The sequence below is a fragment of the Hyperoodon ampullatus genome, assembly GCF_949752795.1.
Source record: "Hyperoodon ampullatus genome assembly, chromosome: 14".
NCBI lineage: Eukaryota > Metazoa > Chordata > Mammalia > Artiodactyla > Ziphiidae > Hyperoodon > Hyperoodon ampullatus.
In genome coordinates this window covers 34,540,769-34,568,093 of record NC_136927.1, presented here as the reverse complement: position 1 = coordinate 34,568,093, position 27,325 = coordinate 34,540,769, and the positions used below count along the sequence as shown (strand labels likewise).

The following is a 27,325-nucleotide window of genomic DNA, read 5'->3' as shown; positions in this document are numbered from 1 at the left end:
AGGGGCCGGCCGCGGGCGGGATGGGGAGCGGAGCCCCCAGGCCAGCTGTAGGGTGGGGAGCCCGGCGCTCGGGGCGGCAGGGGTCCCCGGGGCTGCGGGCCCGGCCCGCCCTACCCGGCGCTTCCCCCCACCCGCCTGCTTCCCCGCCCGCCGGCCTCCCTCCCTCCCTCCCGCTCCCCGCCGCCGGCCCCACGCGGCCCAGGCGGCCGCCGAGCACTTACCCAGAAGGGGTCTGAGCCATCGGCGCTGCAGAAGCCGCGGAGCGCCATGCGGCCGGCTAGGGCACGGCGGGCAGCGGCGGACGGACTGGCCCGGCTGCTGGCGGCGGCGGCGGCGGCGGCTGCGAGGGCGGGAGGCAGCGGCGGAGGGAGCCGGGGCCGCAACGCCGCCTGGTTGGCTGGCGCGTCACGGGGATGCGGCGGCCCCGCCCCGCACGGCCCCGCCCCGCTCACCTCGTCCGGCCCGCTTGGGCCGCGGCGGGAGGCTTCAACGTCGCCGGTCCGGCCGGTCGGCCCCGGACCTTCGGGCGCCCGATCCTACCCCCTCATAGGAGGCCCGGGGAAGGCCGCTGCAGATGCGGCCGCGACCTTTGCGCCCAGACCCCGCGACCAGTTTTCAAATTCTGCTGTAACAACAACAACGACGACGACAGCAATAGTCATAGAAACAACCGGGGAAATAGAATGTACTGATCCATCTGTGAGCCAGGAGAGTGCCAGACACCGGAGCTGCGTCCTCACTGTACCCTCACTGTTATGACTCCCTTTTCATGAAGGAAGAAAACAAGAGGCAGAGAGGTTTGAGTGACTTCTCCAGGGTCACCGGGCTTACCCAGCCTGCTGACTCCAGAGCTGACGCAGAAACAGTAGGAGGTGGATACTCTATTTAATCTACGCTTTACAGGTGGAGAAACTGAGGCTCAGAGAGGTGAAGCGACTTGCCCAAGGTCACACAGCTGGCAAGTAGCAAAAGTGGGATTGGAACCCATGACCAGTCTAACTCCAGAGCACTCATAGCCTGAAGGCTCCAATCTCCAACCCAAACAGCTGTGGGCAAAGCAGCTTTGACATTTTCTCCCTTTTCTGCAGCACTTAGGAAATAATCAGATTATTGATCCTTACCTTTGAGGTAAAGAAACTGAGGACTAGAGATACAGTAATAATTAACAAGCATTCACAGTCATGGGGCTTCCTAAGGCTGAGTTGTTAGCAATGAACATGAATTAACATGTGTAATGCTCCCAAGAACCCCAAGAGGTAAGTACTAGTATTATCCCCATCTTACAGTTGAGGAGACTGAGGCCCACTGAGGCAGAGTCAGGGATTATGTAGACCGTAAGTGGCTGAACCAAACTTTGAATCCAAGCTGACTGATCGGGAAGGGAGGAATCTATAATGCTAACCATCTTGCCATACTGTCTCTTTTTTTTTTTTTTTTTTTTTTTTTTTTTGCGGTACATGGGCCTCTCACTGTTGTGGCCTCTCCCATTGCGGAGCACAGGCTCCGGACGCGCAGGCTCAGCAGCCATGGCTCATGGGCCCAGCCGCTCTGCGGCATGTGGGATCTTCCCAGACCGGGGCACGAACCCGCGTCCCCTGCATCGGCAGGCGGACTCTCAACCACTGCGCCACCAGGGAAGCCCTGTCTCTTTTTAATATACAGGCAGCCAGTGACAGAAGCTGGGCCTGGGGCCTGGGAGTCAAAGCTTTCCTCCTTAATCCCCTGCCTGATGTATGGTTTCCAACACACACACACACACACACACACACACACACACACACACACACACACACACACACACACACACACACACACACACACACACACACACACACACACACACACACACACACACACACACACACACACACACACACACACACACACACACACACACACACACACACACACACACACACACACACACACACACACACACACACACACACACACACTTGAACTTGAGACCGCCCCCCCTCCCCCTGCCACTGCCCTGCCATGGACCTAGTGAGGGAGGGAGCGAGGGAGATAGGATTGTTTTCTATTGGCCCAGGTTCCCCTCAGGGTGAGTGAGTTTTTATGGGATAATTACTTTCAGGTTATAATGCTCTTTGGGCTGTTGCTTTGACATTTATACATTTAACAAGTACTTACGGAGCATTTACTATACGCCAGGTCTTGCTGGAAACAAGACAAAGTTGCTGCTCTTATGGAGCTTAAAGTGTTGGGGTTTCTTGCGGGGCGGGGGGGTTAAAGTGTTTTTTTTTAATGGGAGGGGAACAGGTTAATCAAATAATCACATAAAGTGTATTTTTTTTTTTTTTTTTTTTTTCCTTGCGGTACGCGGGCCGCCTCTCACTGTTGTGGCCTCTCCCGTTGCGGAGCACAGGCTCCGGCCGCGCAGGCCCAGCGGCCATGGCTCACGGGCCCAGCCGCTCCGCGGCATGTGGGATCTTCCCGGACCGGGGCACGAACCCACGTCCCCTGCATCGGCAGGCGGACTCTCAACCACTGCGCCACCAGGGAAGCCCCAATAAAGTGTATTTACAGCTATGATAAAAGCTAGGAAGAAAAAGTGGGAGTAAGAGGGTTTTAAAGGGTCCTGGCCTACTGGCAGTGGAAGTCAGCGAAGGCTTCCTGGAGGAAGGGTCTTTTGAACTGGGATACAAGTGATGAGTCTGGTTTCATGAGGCCTGGGCTGTGTTCTGGGATGAAGAAAACAGCTTATGGAAAACCATGAAGCAGGACAGAGCAAGTCCCTGGAGGAACCTGAAGACAGTCTGGGTGGCAGGAATCAGAGACAGAAGCAGAAGGGACTCATCTGGGGCAGGAGGGATCAGGAGGGGCCAGAGCATGCATGATCTTGTTGGCTGGAGGAGGGGTTTCAGCCTGGCCGCATGAGTGATGGGGAGCCATTTGTGGATTTTAAGCGGGGTACGAGATGGTCAGATTTCTTTCCATTTTTATTCAAATTCTTTATTCATCCATTATTTCAACAAATATTTATTTTTATGAAAAGGTGCTCAACATCATTAGTCATCAGGGAAATGCAATTAAGATCCCAGTGAAATACCATTACACACCCACCAGAATGACTGAAATGAAAACGCCAAGTCTTGGCAAAAATGCAGAACAACCGAAACTCACCCTCTGTTAGTGGAAGTGTAAATTGGTTCAACCACTTTGGAATACCATTTGGCAATTTTTGCTAAAGCTAAACATACAACTACATGGTGACACAGCAATTCCACTCCTTTCCCAGAGAAAGGAGTGGTTTTGTCCATCAAAAGATATCTACCAGGGCCTTCCCTGGTAGCACAGTGGTTGAGAGTCTGCCTGCCGATGCAGGGGACACGGGTTCATGCCCTGGTCCAGGAGGATCCCACATGCCGCGGAGCGGCTGGACCCGTGAGCCATGGCCGCTGAGCCTGTGCGTCCGGAGCCTGTGCTCCGCAACGGGAGAGGCCACAACAGTGAGAGGCCTGCGTACCACAAAAAAAAAAAAAAAAAAAGACATCTACCAAAAATGTCCAGATAGCCCAAAACTAGAAACAACCTGACTGTCCATCAACAGTCAAAAAGATGAATAAATTGTGATGTGACACAGCAAAAAAATAAAAAGATCAAATTACTAATGCAGGTAACATTATGGACAAATCTCATGACACATAATAAGGAGCAAAAGAAGCCAAACATGAAAGAGTACATTTTTCATGATCACATTTAGATGAAGTTCAAGCACAGGCAAAAACTAATAAATGTTGATTGATGTCAGAATAGTGGTTACCTTTAGGGAATGTGATTAGGACGAGGTACAAGAGAGCCTGCTGGAAAGCTGGAAATGTTCTATAACTTGATCTGGTGGTCATTAGATGGTTTACACACACACACACATTTTAAAATTTATTGAGCTGGACACTTAAGTTTGCTATGTTTTGCTTTGTAAAAATTATACCTTAGGGGCTTCCCTGGTGGCGCAGTGGTTGAGAGTCCGCCTGCCGACGCAGGGGACGCGGGTTCGTGCCCCGGTCTGGGAAGATCCCACATGCCGCGGAGCGGCTGGGCCCGTGAGCCATGGCCGCTGAGCCTGCGCATCTGGAGCCTGTGCTCTGCAATGGGAGAGGCCACAACAGTGAGAGGCCCACATACTGCAAAAAAAAAAACAAAAACAAAAACAAACAAAAAAAAATTATACCTTAGGGAATTCCCTGGCAGTCCAATGGTTAGGACTCTGTGCTGCCACTGCAGGGGGCACAGGTTCAATCCCTGGTCGGGGAACTAAGATCCCACATGCCACACGGTGCAGCCAAAAAAAAAAAAAGTTATACCTTACACGACAATTTGAAATAGAAAATAAATAAATAAAATAAAAATATGTATTGGGGCCTACCATGTAGGTGCTGTAGACACTTTGGTAAACAAAACAAAGATCTCTGCCTTCGTGAGAAGCAAGCAGACGACAGACCAAATGAATGAGGATACCATTTTCCAGGAGCAGAAACTGAAGGTTAGAGGGATGAGATAACTTGCCCATGATCCCACAGCTGGGATGTGGCAGAGAGGAGACTCAGCCCTGCTTTAACCACCAAACCCTCTCTGCACTTCTTTTTCAGCCACAGACTCACAAGTCTTCCCCGACCCTTCTTTCCAAGCCCCTTCCTTCCCACCTGTGGCTCAAGTACAGTAATGAACACCCTCAGACCCAGCAGCTCTGGACCCTGGGCCAAACCCACTCAATGAAAATGAACAAAATAAATTGATGGTGAAAATGCGGGATCTGGATTTCAAGCATCAGCAGCCCTGGTAGACCATGAGTTGAGTGAATCATATATCAAGAATGCCAGAGAGATCCTTTTTGTTTTTCCCTGAAATCAGAGTACCATGTTCCTGTTCATTTATTTCACAGGACTTTTCACTATTTGTAATCATCTAATTTACTTGCTCCGTATAGGCCTCCCCAGCCATACTGGAATCTTCCAGCTACTGCTGTCTCTCACCTGGATGGCTGTAACAGCCTCCTGCCTGGTCTCCCCATCCCTGTCCCTCCCCACTGCAATCAGAGCTCAACACAGCAACCAGAGGAGTCCTATTAAAGCAAGGAAGCAACACCCCTGCATAACGCCCCCCTGGCCTCCTATCGTGCTTAGTACAAAATCCTACTGGATGTGATCCAGCAATTCCATTTCTGGGTAGACCCCCAAAAGAAGTAAAAGCAGGAACTTGAAAAGATATTTCCACACCCATCCCATGTTCATAGCAGCATTGTTCACAATAGCCAGGAAGTGAAAGCAGCCCAGGTGTCCATCAACAGATGAATAGATAAAGAAAACGTCATCTACACGTGTAATGGAATATTATTCAGCCTTAAAAGGGAAAGAAATTTTGACACATGCTACAAGGGTGAACTTTGAAGACATTATGCCAAGTGAAATAAGACAGTCATAAAAGGAGAAATATTGTATGCATCCACTTATATGAAGTTCCCAGAGTAGTCAAGTTCATAGAGACAGTAGAATGGTGGTTGCCAGGGGTGAGGTGGGAGATGGGGACTTAGTGTTTAATGGGTATAGAGTTGCCACCTGAGAAGAAGAAAAAGTTCTGGAGGCAGATGGTGGGGACAGTTGGACAACAGTATGAGTATAATTAATGCCACAGAACTATATGCTTAAAAATGGTCAAGATGGTAAATTTTATGTTGCGTACATTTTACCACAATAAAAAAATATATATGAAAAAAGAAAGCAAAATAGAGTGGTTTTAAGAAAAATCCTACTAGGCCTCTATGATATGGTCCTTGCCCATCCCCAATGTCATCTTGAACCCCTTTGTCCTCGGTCGCTGTGCTGCTGCAGCCACACTGAGAGCTTTCTCAGTGTTTCTTGAACACCCCAAGCTCATCCCACCTCCAAATCTTTCCCCCTGCCGATCCCTCTGCCTGGAACCCTCAGCCTCCGAAGCTTCAAGTAGCCGGGGCTCCCTGCTCGCCCAGCCTCAGCTCAAAGGCCATCTCCTTAGAGAGGCTTCCCTACTTCATTTACCTCGAGTAGCCACCATCCCCTCATCTCACCCCTGCTCTAACACGATCTGAATTTTTTTTTTAATTGTCTTTTACCATTCCTTTCCCCAATTATTCCTGCCAGACTCTCAGGGTTTTTTAATTAATTAATTTATTTATTTATTTATCTGGCTGTGTCAGGTCTTAGCTGCAGCACGTGGGATCTTTAGTTGTGGCATGTGGGATATTTAGTTGTGGCATGCGGGATCTAGTTCCCTGACCAGGGGTCGAACCCCGACCCCTGCATTGAGAGTGCAGAGTCTCAGCCACTGGACCACTAGGGAAGTCCCTGAAATTTTTTTTTTTAATGTTTTTTTAATTATTATTATTATTTTTTGCTTTATAACAAATTTAATCAGTTATACATATACATATGTTCCCATATCCCCTCCCTTTTGGATCTCCCTCCCACCCTCCCTATCCCACCCCTCCAGGCGGTCACAAAGCACCGAGCTGATCTCCCTGTGCTATGCGGCTGCTTCCCACTAGCTATCTACCTTACGTTTGGTAGTGTATATATGTCCATGCCGCTCTTTCACTTTCTCACAGCTTACCCTTCCCCCTCCCCATATCCTCAAGTCCATTCTCTAGTAGGTCTGTGTCTTTATTCCTGTCTTACCCCTAGGTTCTTCATGACATTTTTTTTCTTAAATTCCATATATATGTGTCAGCATACAGTATTTGTCTTTCTCTTTCTGACTTACTTCACTCTGTATGACAGACTCTAGGTCCATCCACCTCATTACAAATAGCTCAATTTCATTTCTTTTTATGGCTGAGTAATATTCCATTGTATATATGTGCCACATCTTCTTTACCCATTCATCCGATGATGGACACTTAGGTTGTTTCCATCTCCGGGCTATTGTAAATAGGGCTGCTATGAACATTTTGGTACATGTCTCTTTTTGAATTATGGTTTCCTGAAATTTTTTAATTGGTTCTTCTTCCTCCTAGAATAAGAGCATGACCTTATCTTCCTTCACAATTCAATCAGCAAATATTTATTGCCAAACAGTGTTCTGGGCAGGAGATGGCAAACTACCACCAGCCACCTGTTTGTATAAATAAAGTTTTATTGGAACACAGTCCCACACGTCCTTTTATGTATTTTATTTTTTAATGCTCTATGGAAGTATTTCTTTTTTTTTTTTTTTGCTGCATTGGGTCTTTGTTCCTGTGTGCGGGCTTTCTCTAGTTGTGGCTCGTGGGCTCTAGAGCTCAGGCTCAGTAGTTGTAGTGCACGGGCTTAGTTGCTCCAAGGCATGTGGGATCTTCCTGGACCAGGGCTCGAACCCATGTCCCCTGCATTGACAGATGGATTCTTAACCGCTGCACCACCAGGGAAGTCCCTTTTTATGTATTTTTCATGGCTATTTTCATGCTACAACCTCAGAACTGGGTAGTTGCAACAGAGACCGCATGACCAAAAAGCCTAAAATGTTTACTGCCTTGCTTTTTACCTGAAAAATTGTACTGACCTCTGGTCTAGGAGTTTGGCCTACATCAGGGAGCAAAACATACCAAAATTCCCTGCCCACACTGTGGAGCTGAGATTCTGGTGGGAGAGAGAAAGAGATTTACCTGTTTACAAGATAAATAGGACAGAGTTTAATATAGATGACTTAGGATAGTTAAATGCTGAGAAGAAAAATGTACAGTATGGGTCAGGAGGGTGGATATCTAGACTGAGTGATCAGGGAAGACGGGCCAAGGAGGTGGCATTTAAGTAAATGTACGAAGGGAGGGTGGATTTTGGGGGGCCACTAAATCAAAGGCCTGGGTGGAGGGATGACAGCCAAGCTTGGGGAAGAGCAGAGAACCCAGGGGCGTTGGAATGGAGATGCAGCCAGTTCACATAGGGCCTCATAGGCCCCAGCGACGACTTGGTTATCCTTGGAGTGAAGCAGGAGGTCACGGGAGGGAATTGAGCAGAGGAGCTGGTGTGACTTGATTTTTTCAGCATCACTTGGGCTGCTGGGTGGAAAATAGACTGTGATGAAGAATGTCACCTGCCATATCAGTAAACAAAGGATGTTGTGGCCATCAAGCCATCAGCCCCTGCGGCCACCTCCAACTGTTCACCCTGAGAGGATTCAGGGTGGAGAAAAGCAGGGTACTGGCCCTGGATAGTTAAGGTGCCTATCAAAGGAATGATTTCAGTGAGCTCAGATTCTTGCATCTTCCCATGCATAGAGAAGCACTAAATTCATCAACTTGAGATGCCTGGTTTTCTTTGATTACCTTGTGATGATCCAACTACCTGGCTTTTGTTGCAAAAACTCCTATATATCCTGGCTTCTCCCTTACCTCTTCAGAGCAGGCCCTCAGAGCTATCTGGAGAGGCTGCCCCCCAGGCTTGAGTCCTCAGAAAGTCCATTGAATAAAACATAATTCTCAGCTTTTAGGCTGTTCATTTTTTGTCAGTCGACAAGACCATGGGCTGGGCAGGGAGGGGCGGAAGCAGGGCTAGCAGCTGGGAAGCAGGGTTTGATTTGCTCAAAGAGATCTAGGAGTAAAAGGGCTAATATCAGCCTGGACTGCCAAGTGGACCCAGGGTCCTGTTTTTCCGAAACTACAGCGTTCAGTAATTGTGGACCACTGTATTCAGAACACCATTATCTGAAGCTCTGTGTCTGGCTTGGAACTCAAGGCAGCTTCTCAGCGTCTGGGTTCCAGGAGAGAGAAAGGCATGTCATTGGTACTCATAGAATTTCAAGCTGCAAATTTTCTATAATTTTAGAGAACAAAGTTTCTCAGCGAGTAAGAAAGTAGTGGTCACTCAAAGAGGGGGAGGGGGGGTACTATGGCACTTTAAAGCTGTGAGTGTCCTTGGAAGGAATACTATTTTCTGTTAACTTTGCAGCCAGCTTTATCATGTCTGTTTCCCCAGCCTGAAGAATGGCCTGGCTGAGTTTTGGATCTCTCAGTCCGATCCAGTTTTTACTTTCCTAAAATTAAGGATCATGTACTACATTTAGTAGTTTCGTCTCTTAAGTGTCTTTTAATCTAGAATACTCCCCACTCTTACATATATATAAAACATTGTCCTGTTGAGGAGAGCAAGACAATTATACTGTAGAATACCCCACATTCTGGATTTCTCCTTTTTTGTTTCTTCATTGGCATGGTTTACTGCGTTCCTCTGTCCCCTGTATTTTCTGTAAATGTTAGATCTAAAGGCTTGATTGGATTCAGGCTAGTATACATTCTTCCCGAAATAGGAGCTACTGGGTGAGGAGGGATTGACTGCAAGGGAACATGAGGGAACTTTCTGGAATGATGGAAATTTTCTATGTCTTGAATGCAGTGGAAATTAGGTGTATACATGTCAGAACCCATCATCAAAGTGGATACTTCAAATGGGTGCATTTTATTAAACTATATCTGTATAAAACATATCTTTATGAAATTATATCTCAATAGAGGAGAAAGAGAATCTGTTTAGATCTCAGCTTCCGTGTGTTCTCTCTCCTAGAACTAAGATGCCTGAGAAAGGGTCTGCGTCCAAGGTGTTCCCGCCTTCACAACTGTCCTTCCTCCACTTTGTAAAAGTAAGGCAAATGCTTCTCAATCATCTTGAAACTTACTAAGGCATGTTGTGCTGTGGTGTAAAAACCTGGATGCCGAACAAAAGCATAAAGATTATAGTGTGTAGTTAGAAAAGGCAATGCCCCTAAGGACTGGGTAACAAATACTTTTGCAATTCGGATGATTTCCTATTTGCTTCCAACCAACATGAAGGAGGCACTGCAAGACTTGTTGGATAATAGATTATTACAAATAATTTCTGGTAATGAATCATAATGTGATGTATGGCAAATAGGCATTCAAACATGGGTGACCTTGGGGACTTCCCTGGTGGTGCAGTGGATAAGACTCCACGCTCCCAATGCAGGGGGCCGGGGTTCGATCACTGGTCAGGGAACTAGATCCCACATGCTGCAACTAAGAGTTCACATGCCACAACTAAGGAGCCCACCTGCTGCAACTGAGACCCGGTGCAACCAAATAAATAAATAAATTTTTTTAAAAAAACATGGGTGACATTGAATGACTTGGCTGTGACAAAATTTCCATTCCAGTCTCCTGTTTATGTGAAAAACATTTCTCAGTATTTACTTTATAAAAGCAAAAAAAAAATTTAAAAAAAGAATAGCGCTTCTTCTAAACTTTATCCCATTCCAGCAATAAATAATATTTATCCACAGAGAGATGGACACCCCCCAAAAAAACACCAGAAATAACTAGCCCATCCATCTCATTAAAAGACTCATTTAGAATAAAACATACTTTTCAATGTATAACAATTACTGATCATGTGGTATATTTATGTTGTTTTGATCAATTATATTCAAATAATAGTTGTAATGATAATTTAGAGAAAAATTTTAACACTTATAATTTAATTTTATTTATTTTTTTATACAGCAGGTTCTTATTAATTATCCATTTAACACTTAGAGCCTTATCAACACACAATACTCTTCAAAATTAGAGTCTTAGCAGGAATAAAGACACAGACCTACTAGAGAATGGACTTGAGGATATGGGGAGGGGGAAGGGTAAGCTGTGACAAAGCTAGAGAGAGGCATGGACATATATATACACTACCAAACGTAAGGTAGATAGCTAGTAGGAAGCAGCCGCATAGCACAGGGAGATCAGCTCGGTGCTTTGTGACCACCTGGAGGGGTGGGATAGGGAGGGTGGGAGGGAGGGAGACGCAAGAGGGAAGAGATATGGGAACATATGTATATGTATAACTGATTCACTTCGTTATAAACCAGAAACTAACACACCATTGTAAAGCAATTATACTCCAATAAAGATGTAAAAAAAAAAAATTAGAGTCTTAGGGAAACTGGACGTTAATATATATATACACATATATATTAACATAACTTACAAGCATTTTGTTGCAGAGAAGTATGATCTGGTGATTAATTTTAAAACTTTTCACATATTATATCAATATTAGGATAGAAGTCTGTGGGAGAAATAGAATGGAAATACAAGTTCAAGGAGAAATAAAAAGGTAAAATAAAACTTCCAGTTGTTAAAAGCCTGTTCTTTTTTTTTCCCTACAAGATTTTCCATTTATTTCCATGATGGTGTATGATTATGTTCATGGATTTTTTAAAATAAATGATGATAGGTATATTTAAAAGTATGAAGTAAAATTATATTCTAAAATATCAATATTTATAATAACTGGGAAATTAAGACTGCAACTATTTAAACTTACAATAAACAAATTTTAGGGACTTCTCTGGTTGGGCAGTGGTTAAAAATCCACCTGCCAATGCAGGGAATACAGGTTCGAGCCCTGGTCCGGGAAGATCCCACATGCCACAGAGCAACTAAGCCTCCGTGCAACAACTACTGAGGCCCGCATGTCTAGAGCCCGTGCTCCGCCACAAGAGAAGCCACCGCAATGAGAAGCCCATGCACCGTAATGAAGAGTAGCCCCCACTCGCCACAACTAGAGAAAGCCCATGCACAGCACGGAGACCCCACACAGCCATAAATAAATAAATAAATAAATAAATAAATAAATTTAAAAAAACTTTAGATGTCAAGTTAAAAATATGCAAGGGGTACAGAGTTCTTAGAAATTCTTTAAGAAGAAACACAAGGGCTTCCCTGGTGGCACAGTGGTTGAGAGTCCACCTGCCGATGCAAGGGACACGGGTTCGTGCCCCGGTCCGGGAATATCCCACATGCCGCGGAGCGGCTGGGCCCGTGAGCCATGGCCGCAGAGCCTGCGCGTCCGGAGCCTGTGCTCCGCAACGGGAGAGGCCACAACAGTGAGAGGCCCGTGTACCACACAAAAAAAAGAAGAAACACAAGTAAAATACTTGAAGATCACTAAACAAGACCTTTTGTCCATCTCCTGAGCAGAAACCATGTGCAGGCAAAATGCTCAAGATCAAGACTGACAGGTCCCTGCTCTCATGAGATAACATAGTAATAAACAAATATAAACAAAGGAAGAAAAACAGCCAGTTTCAGGAATTGATACTTTGAAGAGTGCAATAAATATAATAGACTGTTCCTTGGATAAGGATGAGGGTGGGGGTGGAGGGAGAGGGGAAGTTGGGTTGGTCAGGGTCTCACAAAGGAAGTGACATTTGAACTGAGACCTGAAGTGAGGATGTCAGCAACCAGAAAACCCAGGAAAGGGAGATTCAGGCTGAGCAAGTGCAAAGGTCCTGTGGCAGAAACAAGCTTGGTGTGTTCCAGGGATAGAAAGAAGATGCTTGTGGCTGGAGCATGGTGAGCCAGGGGAAGTGCAGGAAAGGTAGGCTGGGGTGTTGTAGGCTGTGCTGTCGAGTTTGAATTTTATCCTGAAGACAATAGGAACCCTTTAGAACAGAGTTTCTCAACTTCTGAGTTTCTCAATGTCTTATTGACATTTGGTCCAGATAATTCTTTGTTGTGGGGGCTGTCCTGAGCATCGTAGGATATTTAACAGCGTCCCTGTCTACTACGCATTAGATGCCAGTAGCCTCCTCATCTCAAAACCCATTATGACAACCAAAAATGTCCCCAGACATTGCCAAATATCCTTTGTGGGAGGATATGTCCCTATAATGGGAGGCTACACACCCACCAGAAATGGTTATGCTGGTCTATAGCGGATGAACAGGAAAACACTCATGACCCCAGTAAGTCATGACAAATTAAACACATTTTCTCTCTGCTCCCTCCCATAACCTCCCTGAAATGACCACTGAGGAATAAGGAAGGTTAAACTAATGAGGAAAAGGAGAATAGGGGAGGAAACAACATTAGATGAAGAATGTTGACAAAATTTCAGAAGATAGAAAACAGGTGGGAGGTGAATTAGCCAAACACAGAGACGGAGGCCAAGAACTAAGCTAATCCCCAGTGGACAAACCAGAGGAATCTGAGAAACTGAAAATGCCCATCATATATGGAGGCTGGGGTGAATTGGGACCAAAAGCTGAAGAACTGTGTGGAAGTCAGTATAAGGAGAGGGTGGATTCTTCCACCCTATAGGGCAGGTGACTCTATCTTTCCCAGCCACAGCATATGACAAGAAGTTTTAGAGAGTCTAGATTTGAGAAGGGGCCAAGTAGAGGATGGAGTGAGTCATGAAACTGAAAACAGGAGGATGAAGTGAGAGGGTACCTAGAAATGGTGAGATTTCCAAGCTCCCAACCCCACTTGGCTCCCACAATGATGACAGTCAGGCTTAGACCTCTGAAATAATCAACACAGGCTCAGTTATGCTGCAGTAACAAAAATCCCTAAATCTCAGTAGTTTAAAACAACGTTAGTGTATTGTTTGCTCAAGTTTTATGTCCTTGTGGGTTGTCTTCACTCAGTTTCTTGGAGCAGCCATGATCTGAAGGTGGATGATCACCACACATCTCAATAATAAATCCCTTATTATGAGTTGTAAGGACTCATACTGGTTCTGCTTCCCTGTTCAAACCCTAATTGATGTAAGTATGGCACTAATTATCTGAGGAAAGGTGGCTGCTTATGCATAGATGCTACGGCAAGCACAGTCTCTGAAAGGCCTCACCAGCCACTAGTAACAAGATGTATTTTGAGGGAGGTTTGGAGGTCCAGTGGTAGGGAGAATTTTCACTTATATGTTTGTTTGCAATTTTTTGTTTACCTTGTGATTGTATACATTTTAAAAACACATGCTAATGGTAAAATATAACATGTATCCAGAAAAAGTGCTGTAGGTTGAGTATGTAGTGGTATCTCATTGTGGTTTCAATTTGCATTTCCCTGATTACAAATGAAGCTGAGTACTTTTTTTTTTTCATTTATTAGCCGTATCGATTTCTTCCTTTTTGCAAGGGCATCTTAAGTCTTTTGCCATTTTTCTATCAACTGTCTTTTTCTTAATGATTTGAGGGAGCTCTATTTAGTCTAGGTATAAATGCTTTGCCATTTACATATATTTCAAATATCTTCTACTAGTCCATGGATTTTTTTGACCCTCTTTTGAAGAGGTTTCTTTTGAAGAAATGTGTATTTCCTCTTGGTATAGCCTGGGTGTTTGTGTCCCTCTATCCCTCTCAAATCCACATGTTGAAATTCAAATCCCCAATGTGATGGTATTACGAGGTGGGGTCTTTGAGAGATGATGAGGTCATGAGGATGGAGCTCTCATGAATGAGATTAATGCCTTTTTAAAAGAGACCCAAAAACAAAAACAAAACAAACAAAAAGAATAGCTTTGGGACTTCCCTGGCAGTCCAGTGGTTAAGACTGTGCTTCCACTGCAGGGGGTGCGGGTTCGATACCTGGTCGGGGAACTAAGATCCCACATGCCGCGTGGCACAGCCAAAACAAAAAACAAAACAAAACAAAAGATTAAAAGAGAACCCAGAGAGCTCCTTTGCCCCCTTCCACCATGTAAGGACGTGGAGAGAAGTCACCAGCTATCAACCAGGAAGAGGACCCTCACCAGAACGTGACCGTGCTGGCACCTTGATCTTGAACTTCCCAGCCTCCTGCACTGTGAGAAATCAATTTCTGTTGTTTATAAGACCAGGGATCGAACCCAGTCTGTGGTATTTTGTTATAGCAGTCTGAGCAGATAAGACACCTCTTTTCTTAACATAAATGCCATAGACTCTGGATCTTTTTTACAAACTCTCTCACGAGACTCTTGCGGGCAAGGTGAGAAGGCACAGGCTGTGTTACTTGTGTTCAGAAGCTGGGTCTGCAAAGCCCACAGGCACTGATAAAGAGGTCTGTGGGGAAACGTTCTCAGTGTCACACTCTGTTCTCTGCACAGTCCTTTTTTAAATTTTTGATCATCATTTATTAAGTAACAAAGATCCAGGCCCTGTGCTAAGAACTTTATATACTTGGCCTATTTTCTCTTTTTCACTCCCCCAGTTACCAGAGCCCATGTATCCATCAGTTATAGAAGGCACAGTCTAAGGCCACGATACATTGAAGGCCTCAGGAAAATGTTTTAATTCTTTTAGAATCAGAAGAAAAATAAATAAATATAACCCTGCCTTTATTATATTTGTCTTTATACCAACACCATCATAAAATATAGTTTTAGATTTGTGTGTGTGTGTGTGCGTGTGTGTAAGAATGTGTCCCAGCCAGCAACCTTATAAGGTAGGCACTATTGTTATATAATTTATTCAAGGGAGGAAACTAAAGTCTGAAAAGTGACTTAGCCAAGGTCAGACAGCTGGAAAGTGTGGGAACAGGGACTTGAATTTAAGCCTGGGGAACCCTAAAGCTTTTACACTTGGCCACTAACCTAAAGGGTCCCCAGGTCAACACTGTCACATCCAGGGGGTGTGTCTGGCTGGAGCTGGGGAGGTTTACCCTGGAAGAAGTCTTAGAGGAGATTTGATACAGTCTTCAAATATTTTAAGAGCTGTCACATGGAAAAAGGATTAGCCCAGTTTTTTGTGGCTCCTGAGAATGGAGCCGGGATAGGTGGGGTGGGGTTATAGGAAAGCAGATTTTGACCCAGTCACCTGTCAGTAGCAATTTATCCTGAAAACCATAGGAGGGAAGTTTGACCCCTGTCCCTGACAAGGAAAGAATTAAGAACAAAGCTGTGTTGGAGAGGATTACTGCCTTGGGAAGGGAGTTGGAGGAGAATGAGATGAATTTTTACGTCCCTTTAACATTAAGATTCTACACTTGCAGATATTAGAGGTTCAGCAAGTGTAGATGAGTTGGGATCCTCCCCACCCCCACCCGGATTTCACCAATCCTAGCGAGCCCTCTCATGCACTCTTAGTGGGAGTCTAAATGGAAACAGTCTTTTTGGAAGAGCTACTGGCAGTATCTATTAATATTGAGACTTTCCATAACTTTTGACTTAGCAATTCTATATGGAAGAATCTCTACTATGATATAAATGTGCAAATATGCAAAGATATTTGCCCAAGGATGTTTACTGCAGTGTGTTTATAATAGCAGAAGGTTTACAACAGCCAAGTGTTCATCAGAAGGGGACTGGTTAAATGAATGATGAAACTAATACAACATTGTAAATTATTGTCAATTAATTATGGACAATTATTTGACATTGTAATTATTGTCAACTATACTTCAATATAAAACTAAACAATATTTTTGAAAAGGAAAATAAATAAATGAACGATGATAAACGATTCATAGATCATGCATTGTATTAACGATCCAGGCTCTGTTGTGGGCCCTAGGGATGACCAAATGAGCCTAAGTGGCAAAGACCCCCCAGCCCCACCCTGTGGTTGTCCCCCTTGTGGAGTGTGGGAGGAAAATCAGACAATAAACCTGTTTAATAAGTAAATCAAACTGCACATTAGAAGGTGGTGAGGGTCGTGCTGAGAACGCAGGGATGCCGAGTGGAGGTGGGGTGGGTTGTAGTTTTCAGTAGGGTGTCCCGGGTACACCTCACTGAGAAGGGGATGTTAGAGAAAGGCTCAAAGCCGGGTGGGACACCCGCCACTCTGGCAGAGAGTCACTGGGAGAACACCTTTGAAGGGCCTGGCATCCAGCAGGCTCTGAAGGACAGTAGCTGTTGTTTATTTCAGTCCCCAGGAATTAGCAAGAGCCCCCAAAATGCTTATCTAAGGAAGATGCCTAAAAGTTTGCAAATGAAGAGTGGGAGGGCTTGGCCTCTGGTGACTGTTTTTTACCTGCCTCCCCAGAAAGCAGTTGAAACATCTCATGCAGGGGAAGTTTCTTGCCTGTGTGTCTTGTTTGCCCACCCACCTTTGTAGCAATCCATCTGCCCATTGTATTTCTTTCTATCGGTTTCACTGCGTGGAGGAGGCTCCCCAGCTCCCTTGTCCTTGATAAAATCCGGGAGGGCCCCCATTAGGCAATGATGAAGCTGTTGGTGTGGTAAGGTCTCTCCTCAGACAGGAGGTTACTCAGCAGCAGCCCCTTAAACGGTGGGAGTCAGTCCCTATCAGTGCATTTATTCTGAGTCTTGGCAACAGACACGTGGGAGGTACGAAAGGGATCTGTGGGTTTTTTTCCCTGACTCCAAGCAGGCTTTTATCTAGCACCTTCTAAAAATGGCTCTGGTCTCTTTAGGGTAACAGGTTATGGGGTCTGCTCTGGTTTAGATGTTACCTGAAGTAGGGAAAGGGGCTCCTTCACGGGGAGAAGAGACAAGAGATTTCTATACAAAGCTGGAAATAAGTATCCCATGAGATGAATAAAGTCCTAATGGGGGGATAAGGAAAGGCTTCCCTGGCACCAAGGACACTGCTGGTGGGACAGGAGGAGACACAATTGGGGTTTTGACACAGGGAAATGGGGATGGTGTCCCAGGCAGAGAGCACAGCAAAGAAAAACACACAGAAGCAGCTAACAATGGAGCATATTCAAGCTGTTCTAAGTAGAACCTTTTGTCCGGAGCATAGTGATAAAGAAAATAATAAATAATAGTAATAACCAACATTCACTGTATACTCACTATGTGCCTGGCAGCATTCGAAACACTACATCCTCTCTCTAACCCCCACAACACTCCTAGAAGACAATATATTAACAGCCCAACTCTATAGGTGAGGAAACAGAGACAAAGATCGGTTGATAATTTGCCCATTTGTGGATGAGGGGTTTATAACACACCACCACCACCAATAACAATAACCACAAATATTAGCTGCCATGGATTGATCGCCAAGCCCTTTCCTGAGTGTTGGCCATACCTCCTCCTCTGATCCGACCCTCACTGTCCAGGTGAGGAAACTGATGCTCGGTAAGCTCAAAACCATGGAGCTGGTTATGGGTACAGCCAAGATGGAAATCCAGAACTGACTTCTAAGTCGTGGTTCTTAACCACTCCACTGAATGAAAATTTCCTTAACTCACAAGCAACAGAAGATGTGTTTTGTGTAAATTCATCTGGCAACTGGAATTTGGAGGAGAAGGAGGCAAAAGCCTTCATATCAGTGAGAGGAGTAGTTAACCTGTTTGCCCAACAGAATCATTGGGAGAAGTGTATTATACCCTTCAGATAGTCTGGCTATAAATGCCAGCTCTGTTTCTTACCAGCTGTGTATCCTGGGCAACCTCTCTGTAACCCAGTTTTCTCATGTACAAACTAGAGATGATAATACTTATTATTTAGAGTTACTATGACGATTAAATGAGTACATTCATGTGAAATGTTTACATCTGTATACAATAAGCATTTACTGTTCGATAATAATGATGGCAGTAATGGGCAGCCAGGTTTGGGAACCACTGAGTTTAGAGCCTATAGAAATAATGTAAACTAGCACTTCCCAAATTGTATAGCTGTCCTCTGACGTGAGAGATAAGAATTTTCTTATCATATGGATTTATCAATGGACTATTTATGAAACAATGAGATGTTTTTATTCTTAGGAAATACAAAGTGAAGTATTTATGTATGTATGCAACTTATTCTCAAATGTTTCAGCAATAATTACATATAGATACAGATAGATATATATGTTATTACTGCTGAACCATTTGACAGTATACATAGGGAGTATATATATTGAGGATATATGTGTATATATATATGTACATATATATAAATAATCCTCTCTCATAGATAGATAGATAGAGATATAGGTTTAGATATAGGTATAGATATAGATATAGATATGAGAAAGAGGGAAAGAAAGAGAGAAAGGGAGGAGAGAATGTAAGAAAATGTTAACAATTAATATATCCAGGTAACAAATATTGGGAAGTTCATTGTGCTGTTCTTGAGATTTTTCCATAAATTGAATTATTTTGCAAAATAAAAAGTAAGAAAAGAATATCTACTCTTTAAAAATCACATTGGCTCATTCAAGGCTCTGAGAAGTTCTGTGATAAATAAATTTGTGTCCCCCAATGCTCCCTGAATGTGTTTAACATGAAAAGCTGTTTCTTCCCTGTTACTTGTAATTCCAGACAACACTTTGGGCATAGTCTCGGATGATACATGTGGGAATGAAACAGAGAAAGGCTATAAAAGATGCGACAAAAGTACAAACCACAAGACTAGGCACACTGAGTCATGAATTTGGGTTTTGGTTTCTGGGGGGCGGTGATTGAGCTGTAGATAATTCAACTCCTCTGCTGGATGAGTAGGGGCAAGTGGAGAAGGCATTAAGTTTTACTTTAGATGCCCTTAGGACACGCAAGTAGAGGCTCTGAGCAGACAGTTGTAAACATGGTGTGGAAATGGAGAGAGAAGTCAGCTTTCATTCTGAGAATTTGATAGAGTAAACAGTAGAAGTCAAGTGAATGGCTGAGACCACTGAAAGATAGAGGGATAGTGGATATTCGTCATTTTTTCCTACTCAGCATCCATTCCCCCTGCTTCAACAACATCTTAGTTTTCTTTTGCTGAGCTACCTACTTCTCACTGAGAACATTCTTGATGAGACCGTCAGTCAAAATGCCTTCCCTCTCTGGCCAAGGAGTGGGCAAGTGAACCAACCTGGCCAATTAGATTCTTTCTTCTGGAAATTTGAATACTGACCAAAGTGACATCACAACCAAAAATGTTTGGATCCAATTCATTCCAACATCATTGCCCTGGAAAGACTGTACATACACGTTACTTATGTGTCATCTTGCCAAAAATGTTTAACCTGGATCCAATTATGAGGGAACAATGAGACAAATATCAGGTAGGACATTCTATTAGACATCTGATGTGGGCTCTCCTAAAAAGCCAATATCATTAAAAAAAAGAAAAAGGTAGAGGAATCATTCTGGACTGAAAGATATTAAAAAGATATAACAACTAAATACAGCACATAGCCTTGATTGAATCCTGAACTGAGAAACAAAACAAAAGCCAACTATATGCATTTAAAAAAAAAAAACAATATTGGGCTTCCCTGGTGGCGCAGTGGTTGAGAGTCCGCCTGCCGATGCAGGGGACACGGGTTCGTGCCCCGGTCCGGGAAGATCCCACATGCCGCAGAGTGGCTAGGCCCGTGAGCCACGGCCGCTGAGCCTGTGCGTCTGGAGCCTGTGCTCCGCACCAAGAAAGGCCAAGATGGTGAGAGGCCCACGCATCGCGATGAGGAGTGGCCCCCGCTCGCCGCAACTAGAGAAAGCCCTCGCACAGAAACGAAGACCCAACACAGCCAAAAATAAATAAGTAAATAAATTAAAAAAAAAAAAAAAAAGAAAACCTAAAGGCAAATCTTAATGATCTTGGATTTGACGATGGTTTCTTAAATATGACACCAAAGGCAGAAGCAGCAACAACTACAAAAATAGGTAAATTAGACTTCATGAAAAGTAAAAACATTTGTACATCAAAGGATACTATCAAAAGAGTGAAAAGACAACCCACAGAATGGGAGAAATATTTGCAAATCCCGTATTTGACAAGGCTCTAGTATCTAGAATATGTAAAAAAAAACTTTTACAACTCAACAACAAAAAAGCAAAGAACTCAATTCAAAAATGAGCCAAGGTAGAGACACAGATGTAGAGAACAAACGTATGGACACCAAGGGGGGAAAGCAGCCGGGGGTGGGGTGGTGGTGGTGTGATGAATTGGGAGATTGGGACTGACATATATACACTAATATGCATTAAATGGATAACTAATAAGAACCTGCTGTATAAAAAAATAAATAAAATAAAATTCAAAAAACAAAAATGAGCCAAGGATTTAAATAGACATTTCTCCAAAGAAGATATTCAAATGGCCAACGAGCACATGAAAAGAGGCTTACCATCATTAATCATCAGGAAAATGCAAATAAAAATTGTAATGAAATGTCTCCTCATAGACACGGGGACAACTATAGTAAAAAACGAATGGAAAATAACATCCTCTTTGACGAGGATGTGAAATTGGAACACATATACATTGTTGATGGAAATGTATAATGCAGTCTCTATGGAAAACAGTTTGACAGGGTATCCCCTGGAAGTCCAGTGATTAGGAATCTGCGTTCTCACTGCCAAGGGCCTGGGTTCAATCCCTGGTCAGGGAACTAGAATTCCACAAGCAGCGCAGCACAGTCAGTCAATCAATCAATCAATCAATCAACAAAACTGTTTAACAGTTCCTCAAAAAGGGAACCAGAGAATTACCATATGGCCCAACAATCCCATGACTCCATATTTGCCTGAGAATTGAAAACATGTGTTTTAACATTAACTTGTACACAAATGTTCACAGTAGCATTATTCATAATAGTCCAAAAGTGGAAATGACCCAAATGTTTACCAACTGATGACTGGGTAAATCATATTTTGTCTATCCATATAACAGAATATTATTCAGCCATAAAAAGGAATTAAATACTGATACATGCTACAACTTGGATGAAACTTGAAACCAAGCTTTATGAAAGAACCCAGGTATAAAAGGCCACATATTGTATGAGTCCATTTACATACACGAAATGTCCAGAATAAGTAAATCCACGGAGATAGAAAGTAGATTAGTGGTTGTCAGGGCCTGAGGTGGGGAGAGGGGGGGAATGGGGAGTGACAGCTTAATGGGAACAATTTCTTTTTGGTGCAATGAAAATTCTCTGGAGTGGATAGTGGTGATGATTGTGCAACACTGCGATTGTGCTAAGAGCCACTGATTTGTACACTTTAAAATCGTGATTTTTTAGGTTATGTGAATTTTACCTCAATAAATTAAAAAATGATTAGAAAGTGTGATCCAATTCAGACTGATGGAATATAAGGAGAGCTTTGCTAAGTGTTTCTGGGAAAGTTCTTCCCAGTTTGCTGGGAGACATTCTGGAAATTTTTCTCTTTTTTCCTCTGACCATTGTAATGCTTGAATGTGATACCCAGAACAGCTTGGGTCATCTCAACAACACTTAAAAAATGATGCCCATCTATGGAGGAGGGGATGTGAAGGTTACTTACATGCTATTTTGCACTGTGCTCTGACTAAATGCTTCCCACTGGATAGGTAGTTGGGGGCTGAATTTCAGCCTCTGTTCTTCTTGGTATGTGGTTGAGTCTTCCCATGGAAAGAGATAATTTTTTCTAAAAGTTGTTCTTCCATAGGGGCCTTTTCTCTAATTTGCTTAAGGCCTCCATGTATACTAGTGGCAGCCCTGGGGCAATCATGGGAATATAAGGAAAAGGAGCCAGGGCCACAGGCAGAGTAGCTTTTAAAACTGCCAAGTGTCTGGATATTCAGTTATGTTTAACATTAAATTTTCTTACCAATATGACAGCTTGATTTGCATTAAAAAATAGTCTCATCTGTACCCCAGTGTTCATTGCAGCACTATTTACAATAGCCAAGACATGGAAGCAACCTAAATGTCCATCGACAGATGAATGGATAAAGAAGATATGGGATATATACACAATGGAATATTACTCAGCCATAAAAAAGACTGAAATAATGCCATTTGCAGCAACATGGATGGACCTAGAGATTATCACACTAAGTGAAATAAGCCAGACAGAAGACAAATATCATATAATATCGCTTATATGTGGAATCTTAAAAAAAAAAGATACAAATGAACTTATATACAAAACATAGAAAACAAATTTATGGTTAAAGGGGAAAGGGGGGAGGAATAAATCAGGAGTTTGGGATTAACATATATACATTACTATATTTAAGTAGATAACCAACAAGGACCTACTGTATAGCACAGGGAACTATACGCAACATTTTGTAATAACCTATAAGCGAAAAGAATCTGAAAAAGAATAGATATATTCTATATGTATAACAGAATCACTGTGCTGTATACCTGAAACTAACACAACATTGTAAATCAACTATACTTCAATTTTAAAAAGTCTCATCATTCAGGTGGGTTTTTTGTTTTGTTTTAGTGGAAGGGTTAAGGAGGGAGTAAAAATAAATCAGGCAGATAGCTGCTGATTTGACGTGTTCCTCTAGCATACTCTAAAAAAACCTGCCCAAATATGCCCAAGATCCATCTGTCCCCTGAAAAGGACTGAGGGAGATCTTTAATCTAGACAAATCCTCCAGGGGCATAATATTTGGACATTTTAAACTGTCCCATAAACTGTCATGTATTTTCTATTTGATTAATCATTGACCAACAAGACAATTGGCTTTATTACATATTATTTTTATTCAAGAAGGAAAATTTATAAATGTTATGTACAAATGTTCTTATAAATGTTCTGTAGAATTTGTTTGAATCTCAAACAAATTTAACTTGACATTTAGACTGAGAAGCAATAAAAAAAATTTATTGATCACAAACACACAAAAAAGTTCAGGAAGGGGCTTCCCTGGTGACGCAGTGGTTGAGAGTCTGCCTGCCGATTCAGGGGACAGGGGTTCGTGCCCTGGTCCGGGAGGATCCCACATGCCGCGGAGCGGCTGGGCCCGTGAGCCATGGCCGCTGAGCCTGCGCGTCCGGAGCCTGTGCTCCGCAACGGGAGAGGCCACAACAGTGAGAGGCCGGCGTACCGCAAAAAAAAAAAAAAAAAAAAAAAAAAAAAAAAGTTCCGGAAGAGGCCAAATGAAGTGCTGGAGCATTTCAGGAAGGATAAGCATCAGGATAACCAAAATCCTAACGGTGAATTTAAACAGGACTCTTGGTTGCAAGTGACGAAAATTAAAATCAGCTTAAACCAAAATTTATTGACTCATGTATCTAAAATGTCAAGTGGTAAATTTGGCTTTAATCATGGTCCAGGAGCTCCACAGTCTCTATCACTTGGTACTGCTTTTCTCTTTGTTCCCGTTGAAAATTAATAAAGGAAACCTCACTAAAGTTAGATCCAGGAATGGCCGGCAGAAGAAAGTCTCATACATTACCACTCATCATCATTTGCAGGCACTGACCTTCATTTGCATGCACTGACCTTCACTTCCACGCCACACAGGAAAAAGGGAAAATTGCACTCCCAACTAGGAAGCGCAACTACGTTACTAGCCCAAAGGAAGAATTTCTCCTCCCTCAGCAACTGCCCAGCCAATGGGAAACATTGCAGCTCAGCCAATGGGAAGCCACCGCCACCTACTTTCCTCCAATGAACTTTCACTTAGAACAGCACCTCCCAACTCCCCACCCCTCCTTTTTCCTATAAAAGCAGGCTCCCTTTGTTTTCCCGAGATGCCTGTGGTTTGCCATAGATTGCACGTCTTGAGTTGCAGTTCTTTGCTTTTCCCAAATAAACACATTTTGCTGGTAAAACTGGCTGATTTTAGGTTCAGTGTCATTCTCAGTCAGGTTCTTCTCACTCAAAGATGACACCCAGCACTTCCAACTATATCCCGCCTGGCAACCCCCAGAGAAAGAGTGCATCCCTTGTCCAGTAGCTGCAGGGATGTCTTGGGTTTGAAGCTCATTGGCCCTGCTTGGGTCATGTGTCCATTCCTGAACCAATCACTGAGGCTGATGGGGGTGTGTGGAATGTCCTAAATGGTAAGAACTGGGTCTTATGTCCACTCTTGCAACCCCACTGAAAGGGGCGGGTGGGGGAGTAACTGTCCCTAAGTGGTACTCTAGGGTGCTGTCCATTCTGGAAGAATGGACAAGAGAACCTGAGCAGAAACAAGACGTTTAAAGCACATGACAAAGTCCTCCACCGTCAGCCCCTTCACATTCACTTTGTGTCTCTCCTCTCTGCCCCTGTTACTTGGACCTGCTTTCACTTCCTCAAATGTGCTCATTGCTCCACCTCAGGGCCTTCCTAAATGCTGTTCCACGTTCCTGGACTGTTCTTCCACCACTGTGCCTAGTTAGCACCTACTTATCTTTCAGCTTTCAGGTCAAACGTCACACTTCCACAGGGAAGCTGTGACAGTTATTATCCAAATATGGCCACAGTTATATCTCCCATGGTACACTCTTCTTACAAGGTGTTTTGACACTCTGCCCATTGAGAAGTGTGGTCTGTGTTCCTTTCCCTTGAATCCAGGTGAGCTTGAGGCAAACATCAAAGTGACACTGTGACTTTCAAATCTAGGTCATAAAATGTGAAAAACTTCTGCCTGATTCTCTTAGGATGTTCACTCTTAGAACCCAGCCACCATGCCACAAGGAAGCCCAAGCAGCCCACAAAAGGGCCCCGATGGAGAGGAGCTAGGACCCCTAACCCAAATCCCTGCCTGAATTCCCAGCTGTCAACCAGCACCAACTTACAGGCCAGGTGAGTGAGCCATCTTCGAGAGAAGACTCCAGAACCTGATAACATCAAGTGACAGAAGCCGGACACAGAAGGCCACGTTTTGTATGCCTCCACTTATATGAAATGTCCAGATTATGAATATCTACAGAGACAGTAATAAAAGAAATGTTCACATATTGAGATATAGGGAAGTCATTCTGGCTTATACATGAGTTAACTTGAATTTTATGCTAACTAAAATAGCCTGTTTGTGGCCCAGCAAACATACATTGTACATCTGCTTTAATTATTAGAGAAAAGAACACATTGACCAAAAGAAAAAAATGTCCATGTTAAAAATAAAGATTAAACGCCTCTCTTCGTGGACGCCAGTGCTGGTCCTCCTTTGATGATAAGACTCCCTTCCCAGGTGCCAAGTTCATGCTGACTTGCGGTATACATGCTGACCTATGTGTTTTCTTTTTTTTCCTTGAAATGTATCCCTGACTTATTTAATGTTCTTTGTTCTGACAAGATATAAAACTGTGCTGGAAACCATGCTTCTCTGGAGCAGTTTCTCAAATTAACGTAAATTAATTTACTCTCCAATCCCAGTCAAGGTGCCCCAGATGACACCACATGGAGCCCAGACTTGCTGTCCAGGTTGAATTCTGCCCAAATTGCAGATTTGTGGGCAACATAAATGACTGTTGTTGGTTTAAGTCACTAGGTTTTAGGATAGTTTGTTACAGAGCTTCTGAGACAGAAGCTTTCCCTAACCACCTCTCCATTCCAGGGCAGGTCCCCTGTTGTCTCTGTATTTTTTTATTATTGTAGTACCTATTCAGTTTGTAATTAAATATTTGATTAATTGCTGTCTTCCCCATTGGCCAGTGTGCTCTGTCACTGTGTTTAGCAAGGACCAGTTCCCAAAGGTGTGTGTACATGTGGTGTTTGAAAACTACATGGCAGGTATCGAGGTAGATGGAGAACAGGCAGAATTGGCTTTGTGGAACACAGGTGGGCAGGAAGAGATCACCTGAGGCCCCTCGCCTACCTGGATGCTGATGTTATACTGATGTGTTTCTCCACTGAGAGCCCTGATAAAGGGACATTTATCAGGAAACATCAGACATTCATCAGAAAACATCCCAGAAAAATGGACTCCAGTAGTCATCTCTGTCCCATTATCCTGCTTGGGAGAAGAAGGATCTTTGGAAGGATGAGCACAGAAGGTGGGAGCTAACCAAGATAAGGCGGAAGCCGGGAAAACTAGAGGAAGGCAGAAATATGGCGAACAGAATTGGAGCTTTGGGGTAGATGGGGTGTGCATCAAAGACCAAAGATGGAGTGAGAGAGGTTTTTGAAATGGGCATGAGAGCAGCTCTGCAAGCCAGATATAGGAAGGAAAAATCTGGGCGCTTCATCTTGGGAAACTGTGCTGCAAAGCACGGCCCTCATGCAGTAAATTTCGAAGAGCTATTTATTAATCTTAGCGGCTGATTACTGGCCTTTTTCATTTATCTATAATTTATCTAAGATTACATATCAGAAGTCATCTTGCTATCAGTGTTTAGAAGTCAACAATGGTTATCGATGATGTCCAAACCATCTGGCCTGCCAGGGTTCCTCTGACATAGCTCTAACAGCCCTCTGCTCTCCCATCTGACACACCAGGCACTAATTCAAGTTATAACCATGGTGCTCCAAGGACAATGGTGCTTCAAGGACCAAGGACAACCCTGCCTGAAAAAGTGTCAGCGTTACACCCCCTATCGGACTCTTACTTGCCCTCCCCACCATGTTGTGATGGTTATGAAATTCCTGAGCCCACCTGGGCAATGCCCACCTGGGCAGCGGGACCTGTCCCAAATAAGGAAAGGCATCTGCCCTGTCCCACTCCCACCCTATAGAAGGAAAGTATATGTCCCTCGACCAATCAGTAAACGAAATTTTCACCTCGGACCATTACTTTGTTTTCTGGCCATAAAAACTGATCAATTGCGCATGTTCGGGCTTGAGTCTCCCAGACTACTAGGAAGTCAGCCTGCTGTTCTGGCAGTGACACTTCCCTCTAATAAATTCTATCTTCTTTACATTCTGCCTTATGTCTGGAAATTCTTTTCCAACCCGTGTTCAGACCAAGACAGTAACTATAAAGTGGTTATAACTGCTTTATAACTAACATGTCCTGCCTATTATCTGTCAGCTGCAAGGTATTCTGGT

At 43.7% G+C, this 27,325-nt stretch overlaps 1 protein-coding gene and 1 pseudogene across 5 annotated transcripts in view; one reads left to right on the top strand and one right to left on the bottom strand.

The window, feature by feature from the left end:
- The window catches only part of ABCC1 (ATP binding cassette subfamily C member 1 (ABCC1 blood group)), a gene marked incomplete at its 5' end in the record, with an annotated part of 134,780 nt that extends 134,511 nt beyond the window's left edge, over window positions 1-269 (bottom strand). For all 4 annotated transcript variants that reach the window (XM_079719164.1, XM_079719165.1, XM_079719166.1 and 1 more), the window contains one exon: window positions 222-269. In XM_079719164.1, coding sequence (XP_079575290.1) covers window positions 222-269 — 48 coding nt within the window. The remainder of the gene's footprint in view (window positions 1-221) is intronic.
- Window positions 268-26,602, top strand: LOC307063040 (transforming protein RhoA-like; annotated as a pseudogene). Its single transcript has 3 exons — window positions 268-627; window positions 17,768-17,786; window positions 25,994-26,602. The product of its transcript is annotated as a transforming protein RhoA-like (transcript).
- Window positions 26,603-27,325: the final 723 nt, after the last annotated feature.